Source organism: Plectropomus leopardus, chromosome 24 (genome assembly GCF_008729295.1).
Source record: "Plectropomus leopardus isolate mb chromosome 24, YSFRI_Pleo_2.0, whole genome shotgun sequence".
Classification (NCBI taxonomy): Eukaryota; Metazoa; Chordata; class Actinopteri; order Perciformes; family Serranidae; genus Plectropomus; species Plectropomus leopardus.
Genome location: NC_056486.1, coordinates 9,131,544 through 9,157,238, shown reverse-complemented (window position 1 = coordinate 9,157,238; position 25,695 = coordinate 9,131,544). Strand labels below are relative to the sequence as shown.

Here is a 25,695-nt window from a genome sequence, read left to right as displayed (position 1 = left end):
GTGGTGAAAGCACTGTCTGTGGTCTCTAGATGATGAGTTGCAGCCAGAGCCAAAACAAGTCATCAATTAATGTAAAATTTGTTTATTTAAAAGATGTAATATAGTATGTTTAGCAAGTTGACATATTCATTAGTGTATGATGCATTCTCCAGATTCTCTAAATTCATCCTTGTCCACACACACATACACACACTTGTGTTAATGGCACTGTGCTAGCTGAGTGCTACAGACACAGAGCAGGCCCGGCTGGCTCTGCAACAGAGGAAACCATTAGCCGCTCTGGCTCTGGCCGCCGAGGCAGCTCTTCTAATCAAACCGGGCTATGTCAACAACAGCGGTGGAAATTGGCTCTCACCTAGATGCACGTGCCTCATCTAAATGGGCCCGTGTTTACACTCTCAGCTACTATATACTGAGCAATGACAAGGATTGTGTAATGCAGCAGTGGCAGGTAGCGGTCGCTCTGGCTGCAGACTTTTGAGTTTGGGGTTCATAATGAAAAGGTGAGGAGAGATGGGAGGCACCAGTGCAAACAGTCTGTATGTAAACTAAGAATAGGCGCTTTCTCATGAAGCTCACAGGAACATTTAACAACTCGCTCATGATGCGAGTGATGTCATACTTCAGCAGACTATCAATAACCATTTACTCTACAATACTCTATTTCATCTGATTGTAATTTAAGGGTCCAATGTGTGGGATTTAGGGGGATGTACTGGCAGAAATAAAATATATAACATAATGGAAGATAAATAAAAGTAAGTCATCCGAAAGCGTAGCTATGTTTCTACAGTAGCCCATAACAGACAAATCAAATGCTGGCTTCAGATAGGTCCATTCATGTTTACATGACAGCCACCGTGGTTAGAAGACTCTCTGCGACAAGCAGCATCAGAAAAAACGAAAAAACTTTAAGGTGAAACTGCTTTAGTGAGTGAGTGTTTTAACCACTCACTCACCACAGCAGCTGGTCGATTTGTATTAGAGAGGGGGGAAATCTCTGCAGATAATGTGTCTCCCAGTAAAAACTTCCTGAAGGTCTGGATCTTTAGTCATCAGAGAAAAAAAGGTGAGTACACATTAGCAGCTGCCTTGGGAGCTGCCCGTGCCAAACAGTGAAAGAGAAACAGTGATCTGTCATATGAAACTACTTAATTTGGTGTTTTTTAACCAGTTTTAATCACATGGTTAAAACTTGTTGGTGGTAATTTTCTTGTTTGTTTTTGTTTTTCACTTCAGGTAATTTTCCTGTAACTTTTTACTACTTGCTATTTTTGGGCCATCTGTTGTTAAATTGCTCATTGCCTTCTCCTCCTGTTTTTGGAAGAAATCAAACCAATTTGCTCAGGTTTCAAAGGCTTCAGGCATTAAACTGAACGTCCTCTCCAGAGTAAATTAAAGTGACCCCCAGAGTAGAAATAAATGCACACTCCTGGGCCTCGAACAGTACATGTGGCCATTACTAAGGAGGTGAAAGGTCTGTTTTACTTCTTGGACAGTACTCAGATAAGGAGAGTAATCATGTAACAGATCCGTGCCGGGGGAAAAGCAGTAACTGTTAATGACAGAAACAGATGGGAGATGCAGAAAGTTTCAGGCTCACCACAACTCATTTTCATTTTCATATATTCTTGGTAGTTCAAACTAAGTTCACTGTATGCCAATTCTATTCTACTCTGAGAACAGAAGAGAACATTTGAATTCATGCTGACTCCTACGTCTCCTCCACAGAGCCGCACGTCCATCTGTATTTGCGGACTGAATGTCATGCAGACTTGTACATGACAGTCTTTGTATTTCTCACTGAGCTCATGGAGAGCGCAGACGCCTCAAAGTGTATATCTTTTGTTTTATTTATAAAGCGGTGATTTCGTTTTCTCCATACACAGACCTGAGAGACTGTGGGAGAGAGGGATGGAGGGAAGATGGAGATACAAAGAGAGATATAAACAGAAGCGACAGAAGAATGCAGACGAAAAGGATTGATGGAATCAGAGGGAGGAAGCAGAGAACAGAAAAAGAGAAGTTATTGTAAACAGGTAGAGCCACTGGTGCCTCAGCTGTGCATGTGGCAGAGCCAGCTAAAGCCTTTCATTTCCTACTGCTGATTCCATTACATTTTCTTGTGTCTGAGCACAAACACCGTTAGCTGGACAAACACTGCTGCCTCTGCACACCGGCAGGCGCCCGTTCCTTCATAAAGGGCCCGCATATAAGAAAAGGGTCAGGACACCTCTCGGGAAATCAAATAAAATAATCCACACATTGCTTCAGATGCTGTGATTTAACAATAAAAGACAGGGTCATGTCACCTTTTAAACCAATCAGCAGCTGTCGTGGCCCAAATGTAGAAAAACTGTTGTGAAGACTCTCCAGCACCCGAGAAATCAAATGAGCTACGGAGACAATAACTCTAACCAAGTTGGGTGAGCTTAAAGTGAGTCATTCAACAGCTGGACGGCAGCGGGTGGGGAAACACTTGATCACTTATGAAACTGTGAGAAGCAGGATTGTGTTTTAATAAAGGTTGGACGAGTGCGGCGAAAATATGATTTCTCCCCTGACCTTGAAAAAGCTGATACTTCGAGAGCTCCGAACTGCAGGCCCTAACAATATTACTGTGCTAAAATAATAACAGACCTTTGCAATAAATACAGCCATCCAACCGTGTGAGGTAAAAGTGAAATGTTGGGAGCTTATTTCCACTTGACAAAATCAGACCACAAAAAAGAGAGTAAATATGAGCATTTTCGAAGTTTTTTTTCAGTTTTAATATTCCTCTCACCTTTCTTATTTATTCATCTTATTCTAATCAACAGATTGCTTTCACTCAGAGGGGGGCTGAGTCATTTATTCTTTTCTATTCTGTGTTGCTAGGTGTGTCCAGTGTGGACATGGCTCATTAGGACAGACACAGCCTGGGGGTGAAGAGGTTCCCGTGCTGAGACATGGTGCAGAAAACCAAGTGGCTGTAAGTCTGGGATGTGTGTGGAAGTGTGTGCACTTTTCAGGAAGGTCAGATGAGGGTCCTTAAGGGACACTTTCCCCACATACCGGAGGATACTCAACATGCTGAGGACAATCAAGACGGTGCCTTCTGTTTTTTTAAGGAGGGGCAGAGAACACTTGATATGAGGGCCGAGCTTTCAGTCTTTTTAGAATGACGAGAGATGTACGCGCTCCGCAAGAGTCCAAAATTAGTGGACTGACAGACACTGTTATCCAAAAGACACCAGATCCAAAAGGGACCACCAGACAGTCAGACCCAGACGGACCAAACAGAGAAGGGTGCCAACACAAGCGGCAGCAGCAGCAATTAATTAAAAAGCAGCGACATTTTTCTGTGCTTCCACACTTCCACTTGAATATGAGACACATGCTCAATCATTTTCACTCACATTGAACCTAAAACACATATTAAGGAGGGGATTCTTAGCTTTCTAATGAGATCACTATTAATTTTTTACTCCAAATATTTATCAAAATACATCACATTACATAACCACGTCATGCTTAGGAGAAAAAGGCTGTCAACGTTTGCAGTACATTTGTCGCAAAGATATGTGACATAGACCTTCCAAACTTGGAGCACATGCTGTACCCTGTGAGCTGTCCTAGAGTTAAAAATAATATACAGAAAAGCTCAGGTACACTTTTAGCAAGCTAACGAAAACAAGCATACCCAATGCAAATTTGTGAATCCTAGGACAGCGAAGGAATGCCTCGCCTTACTCTCCTTCTGACTGGTTCGTATCAGTTGTCTTCACTGGTTGGATTTGTTTGGTTTAGGAAAAGGAGTGGCATTGGTTAGGGAACGAATGTCTGGGTAAGCCAATCGGAGGCTGAGTAAGGCAGTGTGATGCAGAGTAAGGCGGGGCATTCCTTCACTGTCCTAGCATTCACAAATTTGCATACCTATCTGCATGGTGCAAGAAGACAAGAAAATATTGTTGATGACGAAAGAACTTTAGTCTGTTCCAGTGTACTTTAAAACAATATTCAAGACCTTGATTAATCACTGGATTCTCACAATAGTAATTTAAATAATTAAGGAATGTACATTTGGACTTTATCAATACTCTTAGGGCAGGGAGTCACCACTTCTATCTAATTTTTCTTCTTCACCATGCCACAGTAAATCTGAATAAATTATCCTTTGGTGCTCAGAGTTTCAGCAAAACGAATCATATGATTGAATTGCATTGCAAGCTAACAATACTGTGTATTGTGTCCATATTGACAAAATTTGAAACATGAACAATATATTTTTGATCCGCAATGCTGAGCCAATTAGAACTAGCACAAGAGGGTCGCTAGTGGTGAGCGGGTGGGTTTTGTCATGATGACTATTTCATCGATAATTTCCAGGAGACATAGAGAAAGAGAGGGAGAGTGAGTAAGACCAGAGTGCGGCCATTGTTCCTTACAAGCTTAAAAATTATATCTGTCGTCTACATTTGGCAATACCATTTTCATATTCTGAAAGCCGAAACTTTATTTAAAATCAAACAAACCCCCAAATGACCAAAAATCAAAATGTTAAAAAAAATCCACATTTATCTAGAAATGAAATGTAGTGAAAGCCGACTGAGTTTGTTAGAGCACACCGTATAAACTAGACTAACCCGACTTGTATCCTGTGTTGGGTTTTAGTTAATAGGAATCAAATGGACATTTGAAGACATTTATGACTCGCAGTTTGTGTCCTTTTCAGTGTTTCATCTCAACTGTCCAGATGTGACAGGATCATCATGAGGCCAGTCTGGTCCTCTGGTTCGAGCCCCGTGCTCTCTGACTCACTGGCCATCGGCTGCACATTAATCAGCCAATTATCAGCCTCGGCCAGCAATGTTGCCGCGCCAACCCGGCCCCCTAATCCAATCACCTTGGGGGAGTGGGTCAGGGGGTGCTCTGATTGGATAACCCGGGGCTGGGTCGTTGCGCCCGTGACCTGCTGCTTTGAATTGGTAATGATGTTAATATTCTCCATATGGCCGTGTGTAAGTGTGCATGCATTTGTGTGAGTCCCCCAAGCACAGAGCCTATCCGCAGGCTTGAGCTGCACCCCAGCGTTAATGGCCAAACGGAGAGGGAGGTACGAGCCAAAGTAGCACTATCACCCTCCCTGGGGCAAACCTCTCGACGCTGCCACTTCCACCCCTCTTTCCAAATCCTCTTTCCCAGACTTCAGCTTCTCCTGTTGGCTGCTGTGCAGTCGCTCTCGGCACTAACTCCCAGACTGGGGTCCACTTTCTTTCCCTGCTACTTTGGCATCCACTCCTTCAGGTCCACAGAAAGTCTTGATTTGAGAGGCGGGAATAGCCAGACGGGTCTAAGAATAATAAAAATTGGGCTGCAGGGTTGTGATGAGGAGTGTTTTCCGATACAATCAAGAAAGTAAAAAGGGAAAGTGGCAAACTCAGACTGTAAGAACGGTGGAATATACTGCATTTTTAACCCTCTACAACCTGAGGTGACATCACTTCTATTGTACTGCTTTCAGGCACCTATCACAAATATTTAGATATTTAAAACCTCAGCAAACTGGTGTGATTACTTCCAAAAACATGAGAAAAAGTCAATGAGCAACTTGATAAGAAATGTTCCATAAATTCCAACAAATTAGTAGATTTAGAAAATTATTTTTAAAAAGCTTGGGAAAAATTGTCTAGGGGGAAAAAAGATTAAAGCTAGCGAAAAAACTACTCTGATAATGACCATAAATACATAATTCAAATTATTTACAGTATTATTAGAATTTTTAAAGCACTTTCCCCAGATCCTTCTGTTGTGGGGTTTTTTTTTGCATTATTTTACTTTTTAAAACTATTTTTCAGGTAATTTTCTTGTATTTCTCGCTATTTTTTGGCATTTTTATCTTTCGTTGCTCATTGCCTTCTTCCATGTTTTTGAAAGAAACAAAGCCAATTTCAAAGGTTTAAAGCTACAAAAAGTCAAAATAACTTGAATCCATTAGATAAAAAGAAGGTGGAATTCTTATAGCACTTTCATAGATTTTGAAAACCACAAATTTAATAGACCATACTGTTGTGCTTTCATTAGGAGAGCTATAAGGTGTGTGGACAAATGAATGCTTAGCAACACAAAACTCAAAGTGAAATATTTAAATGTCTGCCTCAACACCTTTATTTTTGCCTCGATTTTTCCTCCCCGTCCTTCTGATTCTTAGCTCGACTCTCTCTCCATATGCTCCCATCTGTGAGGTGCTTTGCTACATCTCCTGTACTATCCATGCACACACACACAAACACACACTCACCTCCTTCACTCCCACCCCTCCAGCTGCAGCCCCAGCCGGCTCCACACAAAGGCAGGCCAAATGTATGCTAATGAGAGCCAGGCCAATGGTGGAGCCGCACTCATTTTGAGAGGAAATGGCTTTCAATAATGGCGGCCCCCGGGGGGATTTTGCACAAAGTTCAGCTCCACTTTGAAAAATGCATTCAATTCACTGCTGTGTCTGCTCTCTCTTTGCCTCCTGTTTTTTCCCCCCTCGATGAAAAAAAAAAAAAAAAAAATCCCGGAATATATTTGCGTCCCCTCCTCCTCTTGCCTCTGTATTTATGATAGAGGAAGTCGGAGGAGTTTTTGGGGGCTGAGGAGTCGTGATTTATCTGTGCAGGAACATCAGAAACAAGAACACAAACGTGAGTTTGAATCGTGTTCAAACTCTATCTGGCACTTTTCTCCTCTGCCTTTTATTACTCTTGCTTTTTGCTCTTCTGCTGAGGCAAATGTCCCCAGAAGCATGTTAACTGTACCATATGCATTTCAAACGGATGCTATCCTATGGGTCCTGGGTCTAAAAATACTTCAAAGACGAGATGAACAACAGTTAAATAACAATGAGAACATTTCTTGAGGTAACGAACATTATTTGAACCTGACTTCTGATATTCATGTCTAATCAGATGAGCCAGAGAATATGATGGCTGCCACAAGTTCATTACTTAAATAGCAAACATCTTCACTGTCATTATATATATATATATATATATATATATATATATATATATATATATATATACAATGACAGTTATATAATGAAGTTTGCAGATTAATTATCTTAATTGAAACCATTGTTTAAATCTCTCCTCTGGCAGAGCTGGAAAGGTGCTAGTGTTACTTAAAGTTTAAGACACAGTTCAAGCGGTAGAACCAGACTGGAAATGCAGCAGGGCTAAAACTAATGATTTTTTTCATTATCTATTGATCTGCAGATTATTTTTCCAAGTTTATGTTATGTAACAGTCAGATCCAACCGCGTAATTTGATTTGACAAGAGGCATTAAAGTGAGAGCTGATACAGAGAGCAACATCACTGGGACTTTATGCTTGTATCACTCTGTTTTACAGGTATTTTAAACCGTGAAGTACTTTAAACATTAATTAGCCTACATTAATGGTAATCCTAACAAACTTTGCCGCACTAAGATGAATATATTGTGATAACACTACAGGACTAGCATACGAGAGATTCAGAGTGGTGCAGGAATAAGTCGAAAAACCCAGAAATGACTTAGCACTCTTCCAACCCCGGTATGCTAGAGTAATAAAACCTAGTTCTCCAGGTAAAAAATATGAAAACAGAGTTCAGTGTGACGTTCAGTGTGACAGTTACATTCACATAATATCGCAAACAAGCTTTAACTACACCAATGACGGATAAGAAATGTGCAACAACATTTTCCAACACTAGATATTGCACAAAAGCCAGAGACTGTACCGAATTAAGTTGCTGTGAGATGGAAATTCACCACCTCTAAGCAGAAGGCAGAAGAAAACGTTATCTCAGAGCCTGACCAGGCAAAGCCTCTCTTCCTCCAGGCAGCTGACTCTGCGTCTGCAGCTTCCTGAACTAAAGAGTAGCGCGAAAGCGAGGAGCACCCACTCTGCAGTTAAATCTGGGGACCAAAATGTTCCCAAAAGTACACTACACACCAAATGACAATAAGTCCCTATAACTACTGGATTTGAGAGAATCTCAGTCAGCCGAGGCATCTCTGAATAATGATTTGAATCTCCGACTTTCAGGGGACAGCCCTCGCCATGAGTGCTATAACATTTCTTGTGGCCTAATGCCTAGGACTGAATCACTACTGTCCTAATATTCAGTACAGCCTTGAGTGTAATATTGCATTCATATTAAGAAGCATATTATATGACAAGCTAAAACAGAGAGTTTCACCTTTTTGCTTAAAAATTATTCAAACAGTTACTGGACTTTCAAATTTTTTGTCAATTAAACATTTCAGCAATAAAAAAAAGTTTTCATTCCGGCCACTCTGAATGGCTGGGAAGGTTTTCAATTTTCCGCACTTGCTTCAGTATTATTGCAAAGAAAGTTTGGATAAGTAGTGGCATAAACTCTTCTTCCCTTTTCTGTGTTACTGTACCTAGTTTGAGCTGTCAAAGGTCACACGAGTCCCCCCCTGGTGCGTCTGTCTCCATTTGTGATTGTCTCCACAGTTACAGTTGGCTAATCTCTCTGTCCCTCATGCTATCTTATGTCCCTCCTCCTCTCTCCCAGACTCTCGGTGTGTCTCGTCCCCCCTGAGCCGGCGCTGATGTCTGCGCTCCCTGGTGCCTGTCATATCAGGAGGGGCAATAACCCGTGAAATGACTGTTCTCTTTTTCTCACTCTCCTCCTATCCATCCCGGTGTCTCCTTCTTTTCCTCATTCTCCTCCTCTCACTTTCCTCGCACCACGCCACTCCACGCTCCACTTAGCTGCCGGGGCCTGCGATCATCACAAAGATGGCGTTTGCTCAGCGTGTGCACCTCTTACAGTCGCATGCACGAGTCAGGTATGGCTTGGTTGGACTGATCTGTGCGTGCTGAAGCTCTGCTGGCAAATATGGGCAGGTATGCGCATACACATGTGCCCCGTTTGACATGAAAACGTTTAAACAAATGTAAAGGAACACGTGCAGTTCCATTAAACCCACACTAGAGGTTATTCATTCTTCATAAGAGCAAACCATCCTCTGTACGTGTGTGTGTGTGTGTGTGTGTGTGTGTGTGTGTGTGTGTGTGTGCGCGTGATCCTCCTGCCTGTGCCCTGCTCTCTGGAGAGCTGAAGACTCCTATTCCTGGGATGAGTAGACACTCCCAAGGCAAACACTCCAGATTTAATTATAAGCTCCAAAGAGGATTAGTCTGTGTTGTGTGTGTGTGTGTGTGTGTGTGTGTGTGTGTGTGTGTGTGTGTGTGTGTGTGTGTGCGTGTGTGCGTGTGTGTGTGCGTGTGTGCGTTCGTGTGAGTGATGGAGACACAAAGGGAGGGAGTGGCAAGAAGTTATCCCCTAATTTCCTGCATTGAGGAATAAAACACACACACACACTCACACAGTGGTCTTACCTGGGGTGTGTGGGGTACTGTCGGTCCACATCTTCGTAGCGAGGAATGGGTCGAGATTCTGCACCTCTGGGTGCCAACTGTGAGGAGACAAAGGACAAGAATGTAAGTATGCAGACTAAAAAGGTCCAAAGTTTAGGCAAACATCAGTCAAAATACCCTCGAGTGAGGGATTAAACTCATACCTCCCTCATTTAAAGTCAGTCAGGTACAGATCTGATGAAAACAATGTGTTAAAGGTAACTTGTGTATCTTTCACTCTGGACCCTATTTTCCCGTGTTTATGTGTCCGAGTGACTAATGGGAACAACATTTTTTTTTAATTTGGTCCAGTTTTAAGATAGAATACTTAAGCCAAAAAAACTAGGTGAATGTAAGGATTTATTTTAACCAAATCAGAGTTGTTGGTTGTTGGAACAGTGGAAAGAAAAACCAAGATTGCTTTTGTGAGTTTTATTTGTTTCTGTCAATTTGAATAAAGGGTATTTTATTGTGAAAGAGTAACTGTTTATTTAAATGAAGTTTGGTCGATCAAACAATAGCGATTTCGGTGTTGCTTCTGGTTAAACAAAAAGGATTTTACGCTTTCAAAAAGACTTCGACCACTGTAGGGAGTCTATCCAAAATGTTATCAGACACTTGAATCTGAATCTGTCAGTGGCAAAAGCAAACACTTTTTGTGCACGAAAACTGAAGATGCTCATTTGCCCCTACGGATTACACTGCAGTCAGTTTCACTATTGCTGGCTGGCTGCAGTCTTGTTCAATTCTCACCTGATTTCAAAAACTGTTGTACCATTGAACCACATAGAAGCAAAAACATAGGGTCTAGGTTGGAAAATGTCAAAGTTACTCTTTGAGCAGTTTGTGGATTCAAAGCCTGTAAAAGCAGAACACAAACTCTATCTGCAGGCTATATGCTTAACCTCAGTAATATTTCTACCTCAACTCAGTGGACATACATCAAGTATTTGCAACATGTATGTGTTCGTGGGCAGCCTTGTGGTTTCAGACAAGAGAGAAAGAGCTCAATGAATGCCCCACATGTGGTAACACAAACACATGTACCCACATGTAAGCAGCGTGCCCCTCTGATGAACATATGTGTGTAGGCTTCATGCAAACCTGCCAGTCATATGAAAAAAAAAAATCACATTTAGGCAGAGGGTTGTTCAAGCTTTCATCCACGCACACCAGAGAGTAACTGATTAAAGCCACGTCCACACTCAGGCGGAGAAATTAATCTGGAAACAACTTTGGTACACAGTTTCAGGTCATTTTACGTCCACACTGGAAGGTAGTGGAGCTAAATCTCTTCTCCTTCACTCTGTCTGTTGGCAAACAACTGTGGATTAAAGGCATCATGTGGTGGGGGAGTCACAGCCAGTTTACTCAGCTTGATCTCAGACCTCCTGCTCTATATGATTACTTACAGATGAGTGAGAAATTAAAGGTACTTGAATTACTGCCCTGAGGTTGTATGCCTCTGTGTAACAGTAAAATTACTCTTACAGTTTACATCCATGTCTGTGAAAACATGGATGCTTCACACAAACCTTCCCCAGGCAGCACAGAAGATCTTTACAATCAGCACAGTTTCAAGGTGGACTCATTACTTCATCATTATATCCTATTCCAGGTTTGTGTTAAATTGTGTCATAATAAGTTTAAGAAGTCTTGAGTTATGGCCAAAAACATGTTTTTTGAGGTCAAACTGAACTTGATCTTTGACCACCAAAATCTAAACAGTTCATTGTTGAGTCCACAGGGATGTTTGTGTCAAATTTTAAAGGGATTCCCTCGAGCTGTTTGTGAGATGGAAAACATAATGTCTCCAGCTACAGTTATCTGTAGCAGAGGCATAAAAATTTAGATAAATAATTGGGGAACATGAGGAGTTCAGGGCATGATAGCTAATTGAGCAGTTTGATTTTGTAGGGACATCTTACTCCTGTTAACCACCATCACGAGAACAACAAGTATCTTTTTGGAGGAGTGCTGTTCCAGAGAAAAACCGTTTCGACTGTTGAAATGCTTTCATCCGTTTTCTGGTGTGAAACGTACTGACTCAGTCTGGACTGAATGCTCACTTGAAGAGAAAAAGATGTGGTGTCAAAGTTAGTTGCGCAAGTGTAGACACAGTTTGAGGTTACAACAACACAAAGGGCTTTAAACAAGGGGCAGACAGAGAGGAGTGAGCATACAGTTTCAATTATGTGTAATCTAGGTCCAGGGCTCTGAGTTTCCACATCCAAACACGGGCTGTTTACTCAGCGGACATTTCATCTGTTAAACACACCACACACGACTGTAGCGTAACATGTACACACCAGCACACTGGTCAAACACACCAAAGCAGCCATACATACAATAACTGACATGTGCACATGTGTACATAAACAAGCAATCACAGGTTTGACAGACACACGCATGGAAATCTGAGGAGGTAAACAGAGATACGTTTGATTCAGACTATCAACACACGTACGCTGAATTTAATATCCCAAACACACACACTATAAAGACTATAAATGACTCCATGCAGGAGCACTCGATCACTGTGTTTTGCATGTACGTAGGAGTTCAAACTCATTCTGCATGTCAATGCAGCAGCCTCACATTACCAGATATCATTAGCATGTATTGGTAATGCAGGCAGCTCTAATGTCCCTGTATGGGAGCCAGGAAGTGAAAGCACATCAGAGGCAAGGCTGGGGCAAAGGCTGCTCCTCTATTCACTAAAGTGGCTTTGTGCTTGTGTGTGTGTGTGTGTTTGTGTGTGTGTGTGTGTGTGTGTGTGTGTGTGTGTGTGTGTGTGTGTGTGTGTGTGTGTGTATGTTACTATTGTTGGGGAAGGTGTGTGCGCAGGTTAAATATGATATCGGGGAGTGAGTGCTCCATCTTTGGATGGCAGTGCATGTGTGTAAGGAAGGGAACATTATGCAAAGAGATGCATAATGTGAGGTAAAGGCTGCGTTCGTCTCAGCAAGAAGCTGGGACTCAGGTGGAAGACCTTCTCTGTGTGTGTGTGTGTGTGTGTGTGTGTGTGTGTGTGTGTGTGTGCGTGCGTGCGTGCGTGTGTGTGTGTGCGTGTGTATGTGGTGTGAACAAGGCGTAATACATCTTCTGGGTATGAAGCAGGGGAGAAGGATGGATGATGATGATGAGGGGAGGAAATGTGTGTTTAGATAAAATGAGTTAAAATCTTCATCAAATGATTAACATAACAGCCTGCAGCCATATCTTGATTATCCCTTTATCAAAGGGATAGTTTGGATTTTTTTAAGTGGGGTTGCATGGGGAACTTATCCATAGACAATATATTACAAACATTATGTGTCAGTCAGCATGTCCCCAGTTTGGAGAGGTAGGCTGGAGAAGTCAATGTGGAAGTTGAATCAATAACAGTTTAAGTGTTTGATTTATTTAGAATATTTTAACTGCTTTACCTTAAGGTCAGACAGTGACTTCCAACTGAAAAATGAAACGATATATTGCTGTCTTAACAGCCAGACTCCATTGAAAAATACAGTGATTTAACATAGCTGAACATAGGAGCTGCTAGTCTGCTGCTGGCTCAAACAGTTATTTTGTTCATGATTTTGTGTGACTTTGGTGTTTGAAAGGGTTATTTTGGTTTCACCAAGTCACAAAATAACACTAACTAATCAAAGCAGCAGTAACCAGCAGCTCCTGTGATCAGTGAGGCAAAATTACTGATTTTGTTGATGGAGTCTGGTGGCTTTGATGAGAGCACAGATGGGAACTGAAACCATTAGTGGCTTCGCCGTTAAAATGGACTGTTGGACGGAAAGGTAAAGCATTGCAAATACTCTCACTATAGCGAAAAATACAATTTGTTGTTGGACCCCATCTATAGCAGTACACTGTTAAGCTACTGTGTCTCCAGTCTGCTTCTCCAAAAAGGGGGCGTGCCAACTGACATCTACTGTATGTATTACACCGGCTATGGATAAGTGCCCCACACAACCCCACTTCAAAAAATACAAACTATCCCTTTAACTAAAACACAAACACGCATACTACACATGTCTTATGGATGCTCTTCATGACAAAGCCCATTTCCCCCACACACACACACACACACACACACACACACACACACACACACACACACACACACACAAACACAAACACACAAAACAAGTCTCAATCTCACCATGGCAACTGGTAAAACAGCAATATGAAAGTCATCCAGGTTTGAGTGAAAATGCAGCAGTCGGACTTTTGAGGAGGCGGCCAGCGAGCAAAAAGCCTCGTCTTCACAGCTCTGGAGGTGGAGAGCGATGACAAGCACTTTAGTGTTGCTCTCACACAGGTTCAAGTCCTTACCCCGAACCTGATGACATCATACAGTGCTGCTGCGTATCCGCAGTATATGGACGTGGCATGTTTAAGTGGTTATCAGTGGAAAAGTTAATGTCTTGGGCAGACAGTAGCTGACAGAAAGCCAGATTCTCTTTGGACTCCATGCCAGACCGCAACACGCACACACGATCAGGAATTTCCTATTTCTCATTTGGGAAAACTGCAAAGCTGAAAGAGTTTGTTAATCTTGGACTTCACTGTGGTTGTTTGCATGTGTAATATCTACACCTTGCTATCAGCACATCTTCAAACTGCCTTTTAATACTTTGTCATTAGGGGAAGCAAATGAGCTTATCAGGAACAATCTTTCTTATAAAGTGCATCATTGTGTTGAGTCATTGCTGCAATTCACCAGCTGACAAGCGCTCTGGCAGAATGCTTGGCGCGTGTGTGAGTGTGAATGAGCAGAAAGTCACTTTTCCATTTTTCCAAATTAGAAAGCCGTGCCTTGACAGTGCCAGATGATACACACTGCAACACACATACACACACACACGCACCAATCAACTCTAGCAGCACAGCTGTCGCATTCATCACAAAGTATTGCCGGAGCTCAGGAAATGAATTTCTTGGAGCACTTTTGGCTCGGCTGTAAATTTGTGATGCTCGTATATACAATAAACCTCAAATGAGAGTCCAAGTGCTTTGACACAATGCCTGCGCACGGCTTTCATCCTGTGACTGAGATGCTCAGATTTGCCTTTTCCAAACCGCTTTCCTGCGCCGTCTCTTTTCAGAACGGCATAATTAGCCTCCTGTACTGCCATCTTTTCCTCTCCCATCCATCCTTTTCTTCCTCCCTCCATCCAATGTGGATGCTAATTAGGCATGTGTCTCAGTGTGGAGCCTCTGCTCGGTGCCCCATGCCCACCTCCTGTTGGCAACCTGGCAACCTCGCCCCCACGCCCTGCATCTAGGACTAGGATGATGATTTGGAAGCAACCATTCACTAAAAATCACTGTGATGAGATTCTGCTGACTCCCCCATGAGATGAGAGGGGAGAGATAAGAGAGAGGGAAAGATAGGAGCTGGCAAAAAATGGAAAACTGAAGTTAAAGACTGGAAAGGTGTGTGAGTAGGTTGACACAAAACAGAGCACACAGAAGTGTAACTTGCCACTTGTTGACAGCGTATGAACTTGCAATGCCATAACACAGAGAAAACACACTGATTTGTGTGCCAATTCCTACTCAAATATAAGTCTGCATGTTTACCTAATAGAACACGCTGGGGTTCGATGCGAAAACCAGAACACATTAACATTAGGACGCTATTTAGAGGGGGGAAAAAAGTTAAAGTGAGTCATCACAATTCAAACAATGTGTGATGCGCTGGTCAAGTGGACCAGATCAGAGGACTTTCTTCTGGCCATGAACAGTGTAATGTTACCCAGCTATCAGCCACAAAGCCATTGCAATACATATAAGAGTATAGCCTACATACTTCCTCCTCTGTCACCCACCTCATTAACTCCAACTATACCACTGAGAGGAGTGTATGTGGAGAGAAATACAATGAAAAAACAACAAATCCGTGTTGAAATCGTCAGGACTAGAGCTTGTTAATGTTAGCTCTAAGCAGCTGGTGGCCATAACGTTAAACTCACGAAGTCTCAAGCTCTATTTAATAAAAATTAATAGAGGACTAAGGTGAATCTTGATGTTCCCAAATGTGCTAGAACCGCCAGATAACAGCTAATGCGGCTAACTACGTTTTGCAACAACAGTGTCCTAATATCAGCAGTAACGGCCACATGAGCGCAGTGCAAAGCAGAGGTGATGAGCTAGCCAGTGGGATACATGCATGCAACAACATGCATGCACAGCCGGACTGACTTACCACAACAAACAACAGAGAAGCTCAGATTCCAGCACACACAGAGGGAGCGAAACTTCACCCACTGTTCAGGACCAACCAGTGAATTTAATAACTTTTTTTCTGTCTGCTAGAGGCTGCAAACATCCTTTCATTCTATGGTTATAGTTTACAAATACATGCCATGCACCCCAAGCAGAGGGGTGACCAAAAACAGGAGCAGTTCCAAGGGCACTGAAGGTATCATCCACAACTTTTCACAGTGGAAATTCAAAAACTGCGTACTGAGCTAAACCACATTGCTTGGTGGAAGCGCAGCTTAACGGTCTAATGTTTGGCCTGGTGGGCCGCCTGGCTTTCAAAACACTGGCCCAAACCCTGAGGTAGCCATTAGCGTGTGTGAGTGTTTCTCTCTTGTAGAAAGTTTCTTTACAAAACATTCCATTTGCACTGTTCTTGTGAAATGGCTTGTTGGCATAGTTACCAACTAATAACCAACTAAATCTCAAAAAGGTCAGAGCACCTCTTTGACGCTAAGCCGTTGGCACAGAGATTATGCTGTATTAGGAGCCTCTGTGTGTGTGTGTGTGTGTGTGTGTGTGTGTGTGTGTGTGTTCGTGTGTATCTCAAACAGGAGGCTCACTTGCCCCCCGGTGTACACTAAACACTCCCACACCTGGACCCTGCTCACTCGGAGCTCGTTAGCAGCAGATGGTACACACACACACACACGCGCACACACGGGGGACCAAAGGTTACACACACTCAGACTGGAATGCAGTCTATTTTGGTAATAGGCCAATCTGCTGGTAATTGTCTGCATTGTTAGTGTTTGTTTAGGCCTCAACTCTTGACCTCAGAATGGCTTTTTACATTTACATACAGTTGGCTTCAGACTTTGACTGCATGTGTGTGTGTTTGTGGTTTAATCTTCTCATGTGAGGATGTAACAGGTAGTGGGAAAAGACTGTTTAGCTCATTAGCTGCATTAGATAAATTGTACGCTCTTGCTTACTTCCATCATTTGTTACGGCTCCACACAGACTGCTTTATCTGTCCAAATAAATTTGCTCTGGTTTAACCTTTCAAACTGTTTGCATGAACTCTCAATAAATGGTCTGCATGCATCAGTGCACATTCAAAACACTGTTTTACACTCTCCCGGACATGTAAAGATGTCACTGGCTCCGAGTGGACAAACAGACATGGAGAAGAAAAAAATGTTTTGCAACCCAAGAGAGTATTTGATTTGTTTAAGTGGCTATTAGTGAGAAACATTTTGTAACTGGACGATTTATATCATTCTTCAGGATGACTAAACATGGAGTGGGCTTATTGGGTTATTGTGACTGTAAACAGAATATTAGGTTTCATGTTATTTAACTCTTTGAAATTTAAAGAACATTGGCTGGATTTCTTTGGAAAACATGTGAAGAAGGCAATGAGCAACAAAATAGAAAAAAAACTAAAATGAGTAAGAGTAAAGAGTTCAAAGATTTAAATACTTACGAGAAGAAAGCAGCACAAGAAAAGTGATGCTGCTTTAGGTTTCAAAGGGTTAAACTATCAAACCAAATCAGGGACTTTTTAAATATCCAAAACCTACGTGTGTGTGTTTTGCTGCCACATGAAGCTGCAATCAACACGCATCTTAAACCTGTTCCATGTGTGTGTCGGTGTGTGTGCGGCCGTGGCAGTGGCCATGGGGTGTTGTTTATTTACTGGAGCCGTGTCCCCGTTCCTCTCCCCCCTCTGCGGGTTTGTTTGCTTCCCCACTGCTCACTGAAATAACATCCAAATACCCCTCCGAGAGTGTGTGCATGTGTGTGTGTGTACCTGTATGTGTGTGTGCTTCCCTCTCTGGGTTATGACAGCCCGAAATATATGTCATAGGGTGTGTGAGTAAGTTTGTTTGGTTTATTTTTTATTTTTTTTACAACAGCCCTGATGCACACACGCACAAGCTGCAAAACTCGTCTTCCAGCAGCCGCCCCTCTGGTTCTGTCGAGTCATGTGTCTGCATTTCGTGATGCAGGTGATTCAGTCTATCTTTGTCCCCTCCTTACAGTCACAGATTTGTGGATGTGGGGGTCAACACCACCTCCACCAGCGAGGCTTTGATGAGTGATTTCAGCTCCTCACGCCCTCCAATGGCCTGCTGCAAATGTCGTGCGGTTCATGCGTCTGACCTTCAGATACTTTGATGCAACTCTTGCCAAACTGCAGACCCTCCAGAGTGACAGGGTATGTTCAACCCAAAAATCAGGGTTCCCACACACTGTCATGGACAAAATTTTAAAAATTTTCCATGACTTTTCAAGGACCCCAAATAATGTTGTATGTTTTTTTTTTTTTTTGCCCCATTACTCTAGCATTTTTCAAAAATGTAAGACTCAAACTCTATTCAAACATTATTTCAGCATCCCAAATGATGTGTTTCCAGGGCCGCTGAAAATCCAACAGTAATTTCTGTTTTTATAGTTTTTGTCTATTATTATTGGTATCATTGTGATTTATAAATCATGTTCATATTATATGTGGGGGGGGGGGGGGGGGGGGGGGGTCTCCAAGTTCAAAACTTCATGGACACTACTACACGTGTTCCATATATGATTTTACTTTTAAAAGTGAAATCAGTGTGGGGGGGGGGGTCTCCAAGTTCAAAACTTCATGGACACTACTACATGTGTTCCATATATGATTTTACTTTTAAAAGTGAAATCAGTGTTTTAACGTGTAAAAAATGGAAGGAAATTTTCACAGGATTCTTGTATCAAGAATAGGATGATGTGCGGTAAAACTGATTAAAATTTGACAATGTTAAAACAAAACGCCCTATGTATATTAAGCTGAGTAAAACAATTGAGAACATGAATTCATTTCTTTACTTCTTTGGGTAAGATGTTAGAGTGTGACCTGAGCAAAGACACACACACACACACACACACGCACAGACACAGACACACACACTCGACCCCACTGAACCTCCCTTTCTTTAACTCAAACACAGACTGGTGACAAGCTTTGAAGTGAGAACAGTGCAAGTGAGGAGCAGAATGGGAGATTTCTATCAACTTGCAGACAGATCACACTCTGCAGTTTGCCCGTAGGCCAGAGACAAGCTGTGGGGATAAAGACAGACACCAAATAAGTCCCTGTAGGCCTTTGTCTGCCCAGATGGGGAGGAGGGAGAGGAGGTAGGGAAAAAAAAATCCTCACGCAGTTGCTGTGCAGCATTGGAATGAAGTGACTTAAAACAAAAGAAAGAGGAGAGAGGTGTGTTGGGCCTCGGGGATGAGCTGGAGAGACAAGGACAGAGAGGAGGAGTCCGTGGACGGAATCTCTCATTGTGACTTTGCAAAGAAAAGAGGGAGAAAGGTGCAAAACGTGTGTGTGAAAACTCTTGATAGCAGTGGGTAGAAACATAATGCCGGAATGAGGTGTTCACTCTTGTCTTTGTCTCCCACGAGTGAGAGCAAGAGTTCAGCTTGTGCCTGGGTCTCCGGCTTTTTTGTGTGTTTGAGAGAGTGAATGAGGAAGTGCTCCTGTGTGTCAATCAAACGATGGAGGTGATGGCCTGCGGCAAAGAGCAGATGATGTAAAACAACAAAGGTGGTCAGAAAGTATGAAATTATGGAGGGATCATGGAAACGCATGAACCAAGTGGCTGAAAAATGATGCCGATGCTAAAATGCCAAAAAACTGCAGTTCCTCTAATGTCCACCTGAGGCTGGCTCCAAGAGCAAGTTAATTCCATAAACCCACATGTTAAAAAGCCAAATTTTACAGCAGAAATAAACATGTCCACAGCCTGGAAGAAAAATGGTTTTGGTCTCTATAGCTAGTATTAACATTCATAAAAACGGTATGGATTAATTCAGACGTTTAAATGTTAAGGCTTAATCTCATCCATAGTAAAGGGCGTGTTGTGACAGTTAGATGCGGTCCATTGACACCGGTCAGGTAACGTAACCATGGTATGACCTCATATTCAGAAGGCATAAGTTTACCGTAGTGTTTTGATAAACTAAAAGACCCTCGAGGGAGTCAGTTTTTCTGTACATTTTCTTTGAATACTTTTAAAATCATTTTTTGTTGTGGAAAATCCGCATTAACTTTATCACAGTTTATCATAGCTGTAAATGCACAATGCTAAACAAGCCAGCAGCTAGCGTTATGGCTGTCTCCACCTTCTCGTCCCAAATCTGGCTCCAAAAACCCAGGAGGTGACTGCCGAAATGCCAAAGTCAAAACAAACACAAAGAAACAAATGAACCACAAAAAGACACAACTTACCTCAATGAGGCCTAAAATGAAATATAAAGAGACACAAAAGGCCAAAACATCCCCCACAAGACTACCTCAAAGAGACACAAGACAACCACAAAGTCTAAGTGTCTTGCTCCTGTGTAGGAGAGTTAGTGGGGCCCTTTGCATATCTGTGCCCAGGGCCCCTTTGTGTCATAATCCACCCATGCCAATGGGTGACATCACAGCGACTAATTCCATTATTTTATACATATATCATTTGTCTTTGCCCATCTGTCTCTACTCCGTTATCTCAATACACACGGTGTCAGGCAAGTTGACTTGCCTCAAAGGTGATTTGTTTTCAGAATATTCATACAGCCTCACTTCAAGATAATGTGCCTTATTCTAGAACGTTTAAAAGTAAGAAAGTTTAAAAGAAACAATTCCATCTGCTTTGCAAAACACGGATTATTCTCATCCTGCTGGAAAATACTTAACCTAAAATTATCTTGCAAGACTGAATATTGGACTAAATGGCTTGTAAAGAGGAACTATCTTTGCTCTCTACTTTCATTTTATAATTATCACCTCAACCCCGACATTACCAGAGAACAGTCTCCTGGAAGCTTTACCTCCTGCTTTATTTCTTCTCTATCATTTTCCTCCTGTCCAGCCTGTTTTCCAGTAGCCGCTCACAGTAGCTTGCTCAGAGTTATTCTGGGGTGTATGATCCAAACACTAACTTGTGGTGGGGCCCGTGTAATTACACGGGCCAGAATAGCACCGAGCCCAGACCAGAGAGTCGGGACCGATGGGCAGCCTTTGATCAGCACGAGCTTCAACTGCTGCACTGGGCGAGAGGATCATGAGGAAACTGAGATCAGGAGACGGCATTTCTTGTAATTACCGAATTACGAGATTTTCTTCAAAAAGTTTGTGTGTGTGTGTGCTGCCAGCGTGGATTTGGCTGGAGTCTCCTACAGAGAACTGAACTCTGAGAACAGAGTGAGTTTGGCCAAAGCTGAGGTTTGCAGCTCTTTGATGGTGACTTTGTGAGTGTGTGTGTGTGTGTGTGTGTGTGTGTGTGTGTGTGTGTGTGTGTGTGTGTGTGTGTGTGTGCGCCCGTGTGTGCATGTGTGTGTGTTTCCTTTTCATGGCTGATTGTGGATTGTGTGTTTTTATGTGTTTGTGGTATGTTACCTCTTAAAAGTCTGTTATAAAATGTGTGAGGGGGCGTTCATACTTGTGTGTGGCAATTTGTGGTTGTGCTCATTTATAAAGGGTTCCCACACATTTTTGTTGACAGGTTTTTAAAAACTTTTCCATGACTTTTCAAGGGCCCAAAATATTTTTTCTCTTGCCCCACTTACCCACCGCTTTTCAAACATATAAGATTTAAACATAATTTTAGTATCCCCAATGATTTGCTCAAGGACTGATAGAAATATGAACATTGAAAAATAATCTGTACATTTACTATTTAAGCAGTATAAGTTTGGCAAAATTGAAAGAAAAAAAATGCCTCCCATTTTTCTTAAAATTTTCTTTAAAAAATGTCTTTCTTTAAAAAATAAAATCAAATAAAGATAAAACTTTTTTTTTTAGTTTTCTATAGAAAATGCCAAATTAAGCAAATTACCAAAATTGCACTTTTTTTTAAAAAGAAACTCAACCCAAATCACCCAAATTTTGTTAAGTTTACTGTAGAAATTGCCTAATAAATAATAATAAATAAATAAATAATGTTATTATTTTTTTTTTAAATCACCGGTGTGTTTTACACTTTCTGTTAAAATCACCTTTTTAAGTCCATAACAATGGCCAAAAAAAATAAAAATAAATAAAAACATGCCCCTGCAGGTTTGGAAGGCATGTTTTCTTCTTATTTATTTCATGTGCTTAAAAAATGATTTGACATGCTTCGTGGGCAGACATTAAGGCAGAGATGGAACTCAGGTAGAAAATTAAGAAACGTTCTTGATGAAGAAAATAAAAACAAAAACAAAACAACGGTCATGTGTCGACACATATCAAAGCTATGTTATGTCGTCAGCTACAGGAAATAAATTCACAGTTATGTTGCATTAATTTCATTAAATTTAGTGCACACAGCACATTTCCATGATTTTTCCAAAACTTTCAGTGATTTTTAATACTTCAATGACTTTTCCAGGCCTAGTAAATGTGATTTGGAAATTCTATTACTTTTCCATATTTTGCATGATGGTGGGAACCCTGTTTATATGTGCTGTGTATGCATGTGCACCTGTGTGTGTGTGTGTGTGTGTGTGTGAGTGAGCAAGTGGGACAGACAGAAAGAGATAAAGGTTGCGTGATGGTGTGTTTCAGCCAGTCATCCCTCTCTCCTCTCTCATTAAAATATGGCAGATGCATCAGTAAATCCTCAAATCGACACACACACATCCACACACGGGGCATATGCTAACCTGATTAACACTAACATTAGGCTAACATTAGTGCAGCCTCCTTCAGAGAAACACCCCCGGACCAGCTGCTCTCTCCCTCACTTTCTTCCATATGCACACACAAGGCATCTCGGCCCTCCCACGCTCGCTTTCTCCAATTCATCTTCTTTTATAAATCAACATTTTTAACTGTTTATTTGGAAAAGTTTTTAATTAATTGGAAAGCACAGAGTGGAGGGAAAGAGAGGGGGGAACAGGAGATGGAAAAAAAAGAGAGATTCCTTTAAGGAGCACAGAACGTGTATTTACTAAATTAATATGTATGTTACAGCATTTCAGTTAAACTTGCAACTCTCAAAAGGAAAATTCCTCTTTTGCACCCTTAGGTAGAGATTTTAGCCACATCCACACTAAAGCAATATCATCTTCATACACACCTCATACTCAGAAATGATCTCTTTCCATATTAACACACCCAAAACCGCAAATCACACGACTAATCCCGTACACGAGGCATGCACGTACTGATGTACACTAAACGGCAAACACATTGTCTAATCTGACATTGTTTTTTTTAGCTACAGAAAATACTAAGGAGATGATGAAAAGTTGACCAGAGATTTCTTCGGTTGGACCGATGAAGGGTAGAACTGTTACGTACAAGAACGTGAGTATAGCCAAAATACAGACACGGAAGTGGCACTACAAGTCTGCCACAGAAAAGCAGAATGTCAGGCACGAAGTGTGAAACTTAACTTTAGGGGTGTCTAAAAGTTTGCATTCACTTGCAGCAACTACTCCTCTCATCCATCAACCTGATCTGATCAGCTCAGAACAGATCAACAGATCAGTTATCCACCCTGCAGGTCACAAACTGCTGCTAAGGAAAAAAAATGAAATTTAGAGAGAGGACAAAAAAATGATACAAATGGACACACACATATTTAAAAGAAAAAAAACAACAATGGCAGTTTCCTGTCCAGACGGGCTATGAAAGGACAGGAGAGTAGTTTACACAGGTGATGACAACAGGATGTACGTTTGTGTGTCAGTGTGCTCACATAATTGCAATTTGAAACCAAAACCAACTGTATCAAATGTATACAACACTTTCAGGTCTAAAACGGTCCTAAAATGCAACCCCTCAGCTTTAAAACTAAAATTGTGTAAGCACCTTTTTCAAAAGTCTCCGTTTTCAGGCCTTCCAAAACACCAGAGTAGTGTGAACGCCAGTCAATAGTTTTACACTGAATAGAATCTGCATGTAGCCTTAATATAATGTTCAAGGACGGCAACCTTTCTACCACCTGAAACCACCACGTCTTCCTCTTCTTCCCCCGCTACATTCCTTCAGACGTCTCTGTCAGTGCCTCCATGTGTCTGTCAGTTCCTCTGTCCCATCTGTCTCCTTATCGTGCCAATCCAGCTTCCCCTGCTAGATGTGACATTTCTCATCCAACCAACCATCTTCCCCCTAAGGCGCCTCTTTCAGACTTATTCGACTCTGCTTTGTCATGTTCTCCCCTCCTTTCCCTCTCACTTTTCTCTAGTTGCCTAGCTGCCACTCCCCTTCCCTGCTCCCCATTCCCCTCGTATTCTCTCTCTCCCACTCCTCTCCCTTGGGTGCCACCTCTTGTCTTTATAAGCACCTTTCTGCTGGGCTACAGCATTTTTTGTGGCAGCTTCCCCAACAGTAGGCATGCAGCAGGGCAAGTCTGCCAGCACATCCATTACAAAAGTGATACTCAACTCACAGCCAGCGGGCCAAATCTGGCCCCTGATAGGGTGCTGTGTGGCGCCCTAACCATTTTCTAACTCACATTAAAAATAAAGTGATTAACAATGGGAATTGATTTTGTACCTTTAGCATACATAAGGTGCCAGAGTGCATAAAACAGTATCAAAATATAGCTTGAAAAAAAAGTGCCCTCTGACAGAGTTCCTAGCTAAGTTCCTTGGGCCTGCAAGGTTTTAAAATCTGTGAAAAATCATAAAATCCCACAAAGGTCTTAAAATCAAAGAAACTTGTTAAAATCTGAGAAATGTCCACAAATCTAAGAAATGTCCTAAAGTGTTCTAAAATGTCCTAAAGTGTTCTAAAATTTGACAAACTTCCTAAAATTGTAGAAATGTCCTAAAATCTTTCCAGATATCCTAGAAACATCCTAAAATCCACGAAACATCCTTAATTCCCAGAAATCTTAGAAATGTCCTCAAATCCTAGAAACATCCAGATATCCTAGAAAAGTTCTAAATTCCTCCTAAATAATGTCCTAAAGTTCAAATGTCCACAAATCCTGGAAATGTCCACAAATCCTAGTAACATCCTAAAATCCAACATCCTAGAATCCATGAAATATCCTTAATTCCTGCAAATGTCCTCAAATCGTAGAAACATCCTAAATCCTAGAAATATACTAAAATCCTATTAATGTCCTAAATTCCTACAACTGTCCAGAAATCCTTGAGACGTCCTGAAATCCTAGAAACATCTCAAAAACCTAGAAAAATCCTAAAACCCTAGAAATGTCCTAGAATCTTAAAAATGTCCTAAAATTCTAAAGATGTCCTAAAATTCTAGATCCATGTATGGCGCTTCTGCGGCTGGCCCCTGGCCTCCTGTCATTTTGCGTAAGTGAGTATTCCACACTGCGCTCTGTGTGAGTGTGTGTGTTCAGGTGAGTGAGACAGGGAGTGTGGATTGTTCACAGAAGGTGAAGGTGTGTGGAAGTTGTGTGGTTAGAGGAAACACTTGTCAGGTGGAAGCAGTGTTGGAAAATGGATCTCACCAGTAAATTAAGCTAAATATCAATATACCATAAAGGGCCTGCAGACAGATTCTGAAGTGTGATACAGCCACATTTGGTTGATAATAACCTTATTTCAAACACCAAGAGTGCGCTTTAAGTTCAAGTTCACAGTTGAATACGTGTGCATTCATTAGGACTGTTGGCGCAAAACCCATCGGGGGGCTTTTGCCTGTGGGCATGAGGCATCCCGCACACATCCCCAGTGCCTGCATGTGTGTGCGCGCGAGTGTGTTTAGGCCATCTATCACCGTGACAGGCTGGTGCGTGTTTACTTAATGATGTGGGGGTTTATTTATGAAGTGATGGCCGACGTGTGGGAGGGAGAGAGGAAAGTGAGAGAGGGGGAGAGATTGAGACAGCCTGAGGATGTGACATTAAAATATCATCAAGGTGATGGATGTCCGCGCGCACAACATTAGAGAGAAGTACAAAAAACAGCTGCGCAACGGATGACAAGTCGTATCTGGACTTGTGTGAGTGTCTCTGTGTGTGTGTTTTATAATGATTCCGAGTGTGTAGTTGCGTGTGTGTGGCTCTCTGTGACTTCTGTGTTCATTAAGGTGTCACATGTGCTGCCACTGTTGTTTACGATTCACAGGGTAATGAGTTGAAGATAAGATGTATG

The 25,695-nt window shown here is 41.9% G+C and overlaps 1 protein-coding gene across 1 annotated transcript in view; it reads right to left on the bottom strand.

Moving 5' to 3' along the window:
• Positions 1-25,695, bottom strand: part of pard3ba (par-3 family cell polarity regulator beta a) — a 198,092-nt gene that overhangs the window by 10,206 nt on the left and 162,191 nt on the right. The window contains 1 exon segment of the mRNA XM_042513093.1: positions 9,382-9,458. Coding sequence (XP_042369027.1) covers positions 9,382-9,458 — 77 coding nt within the window.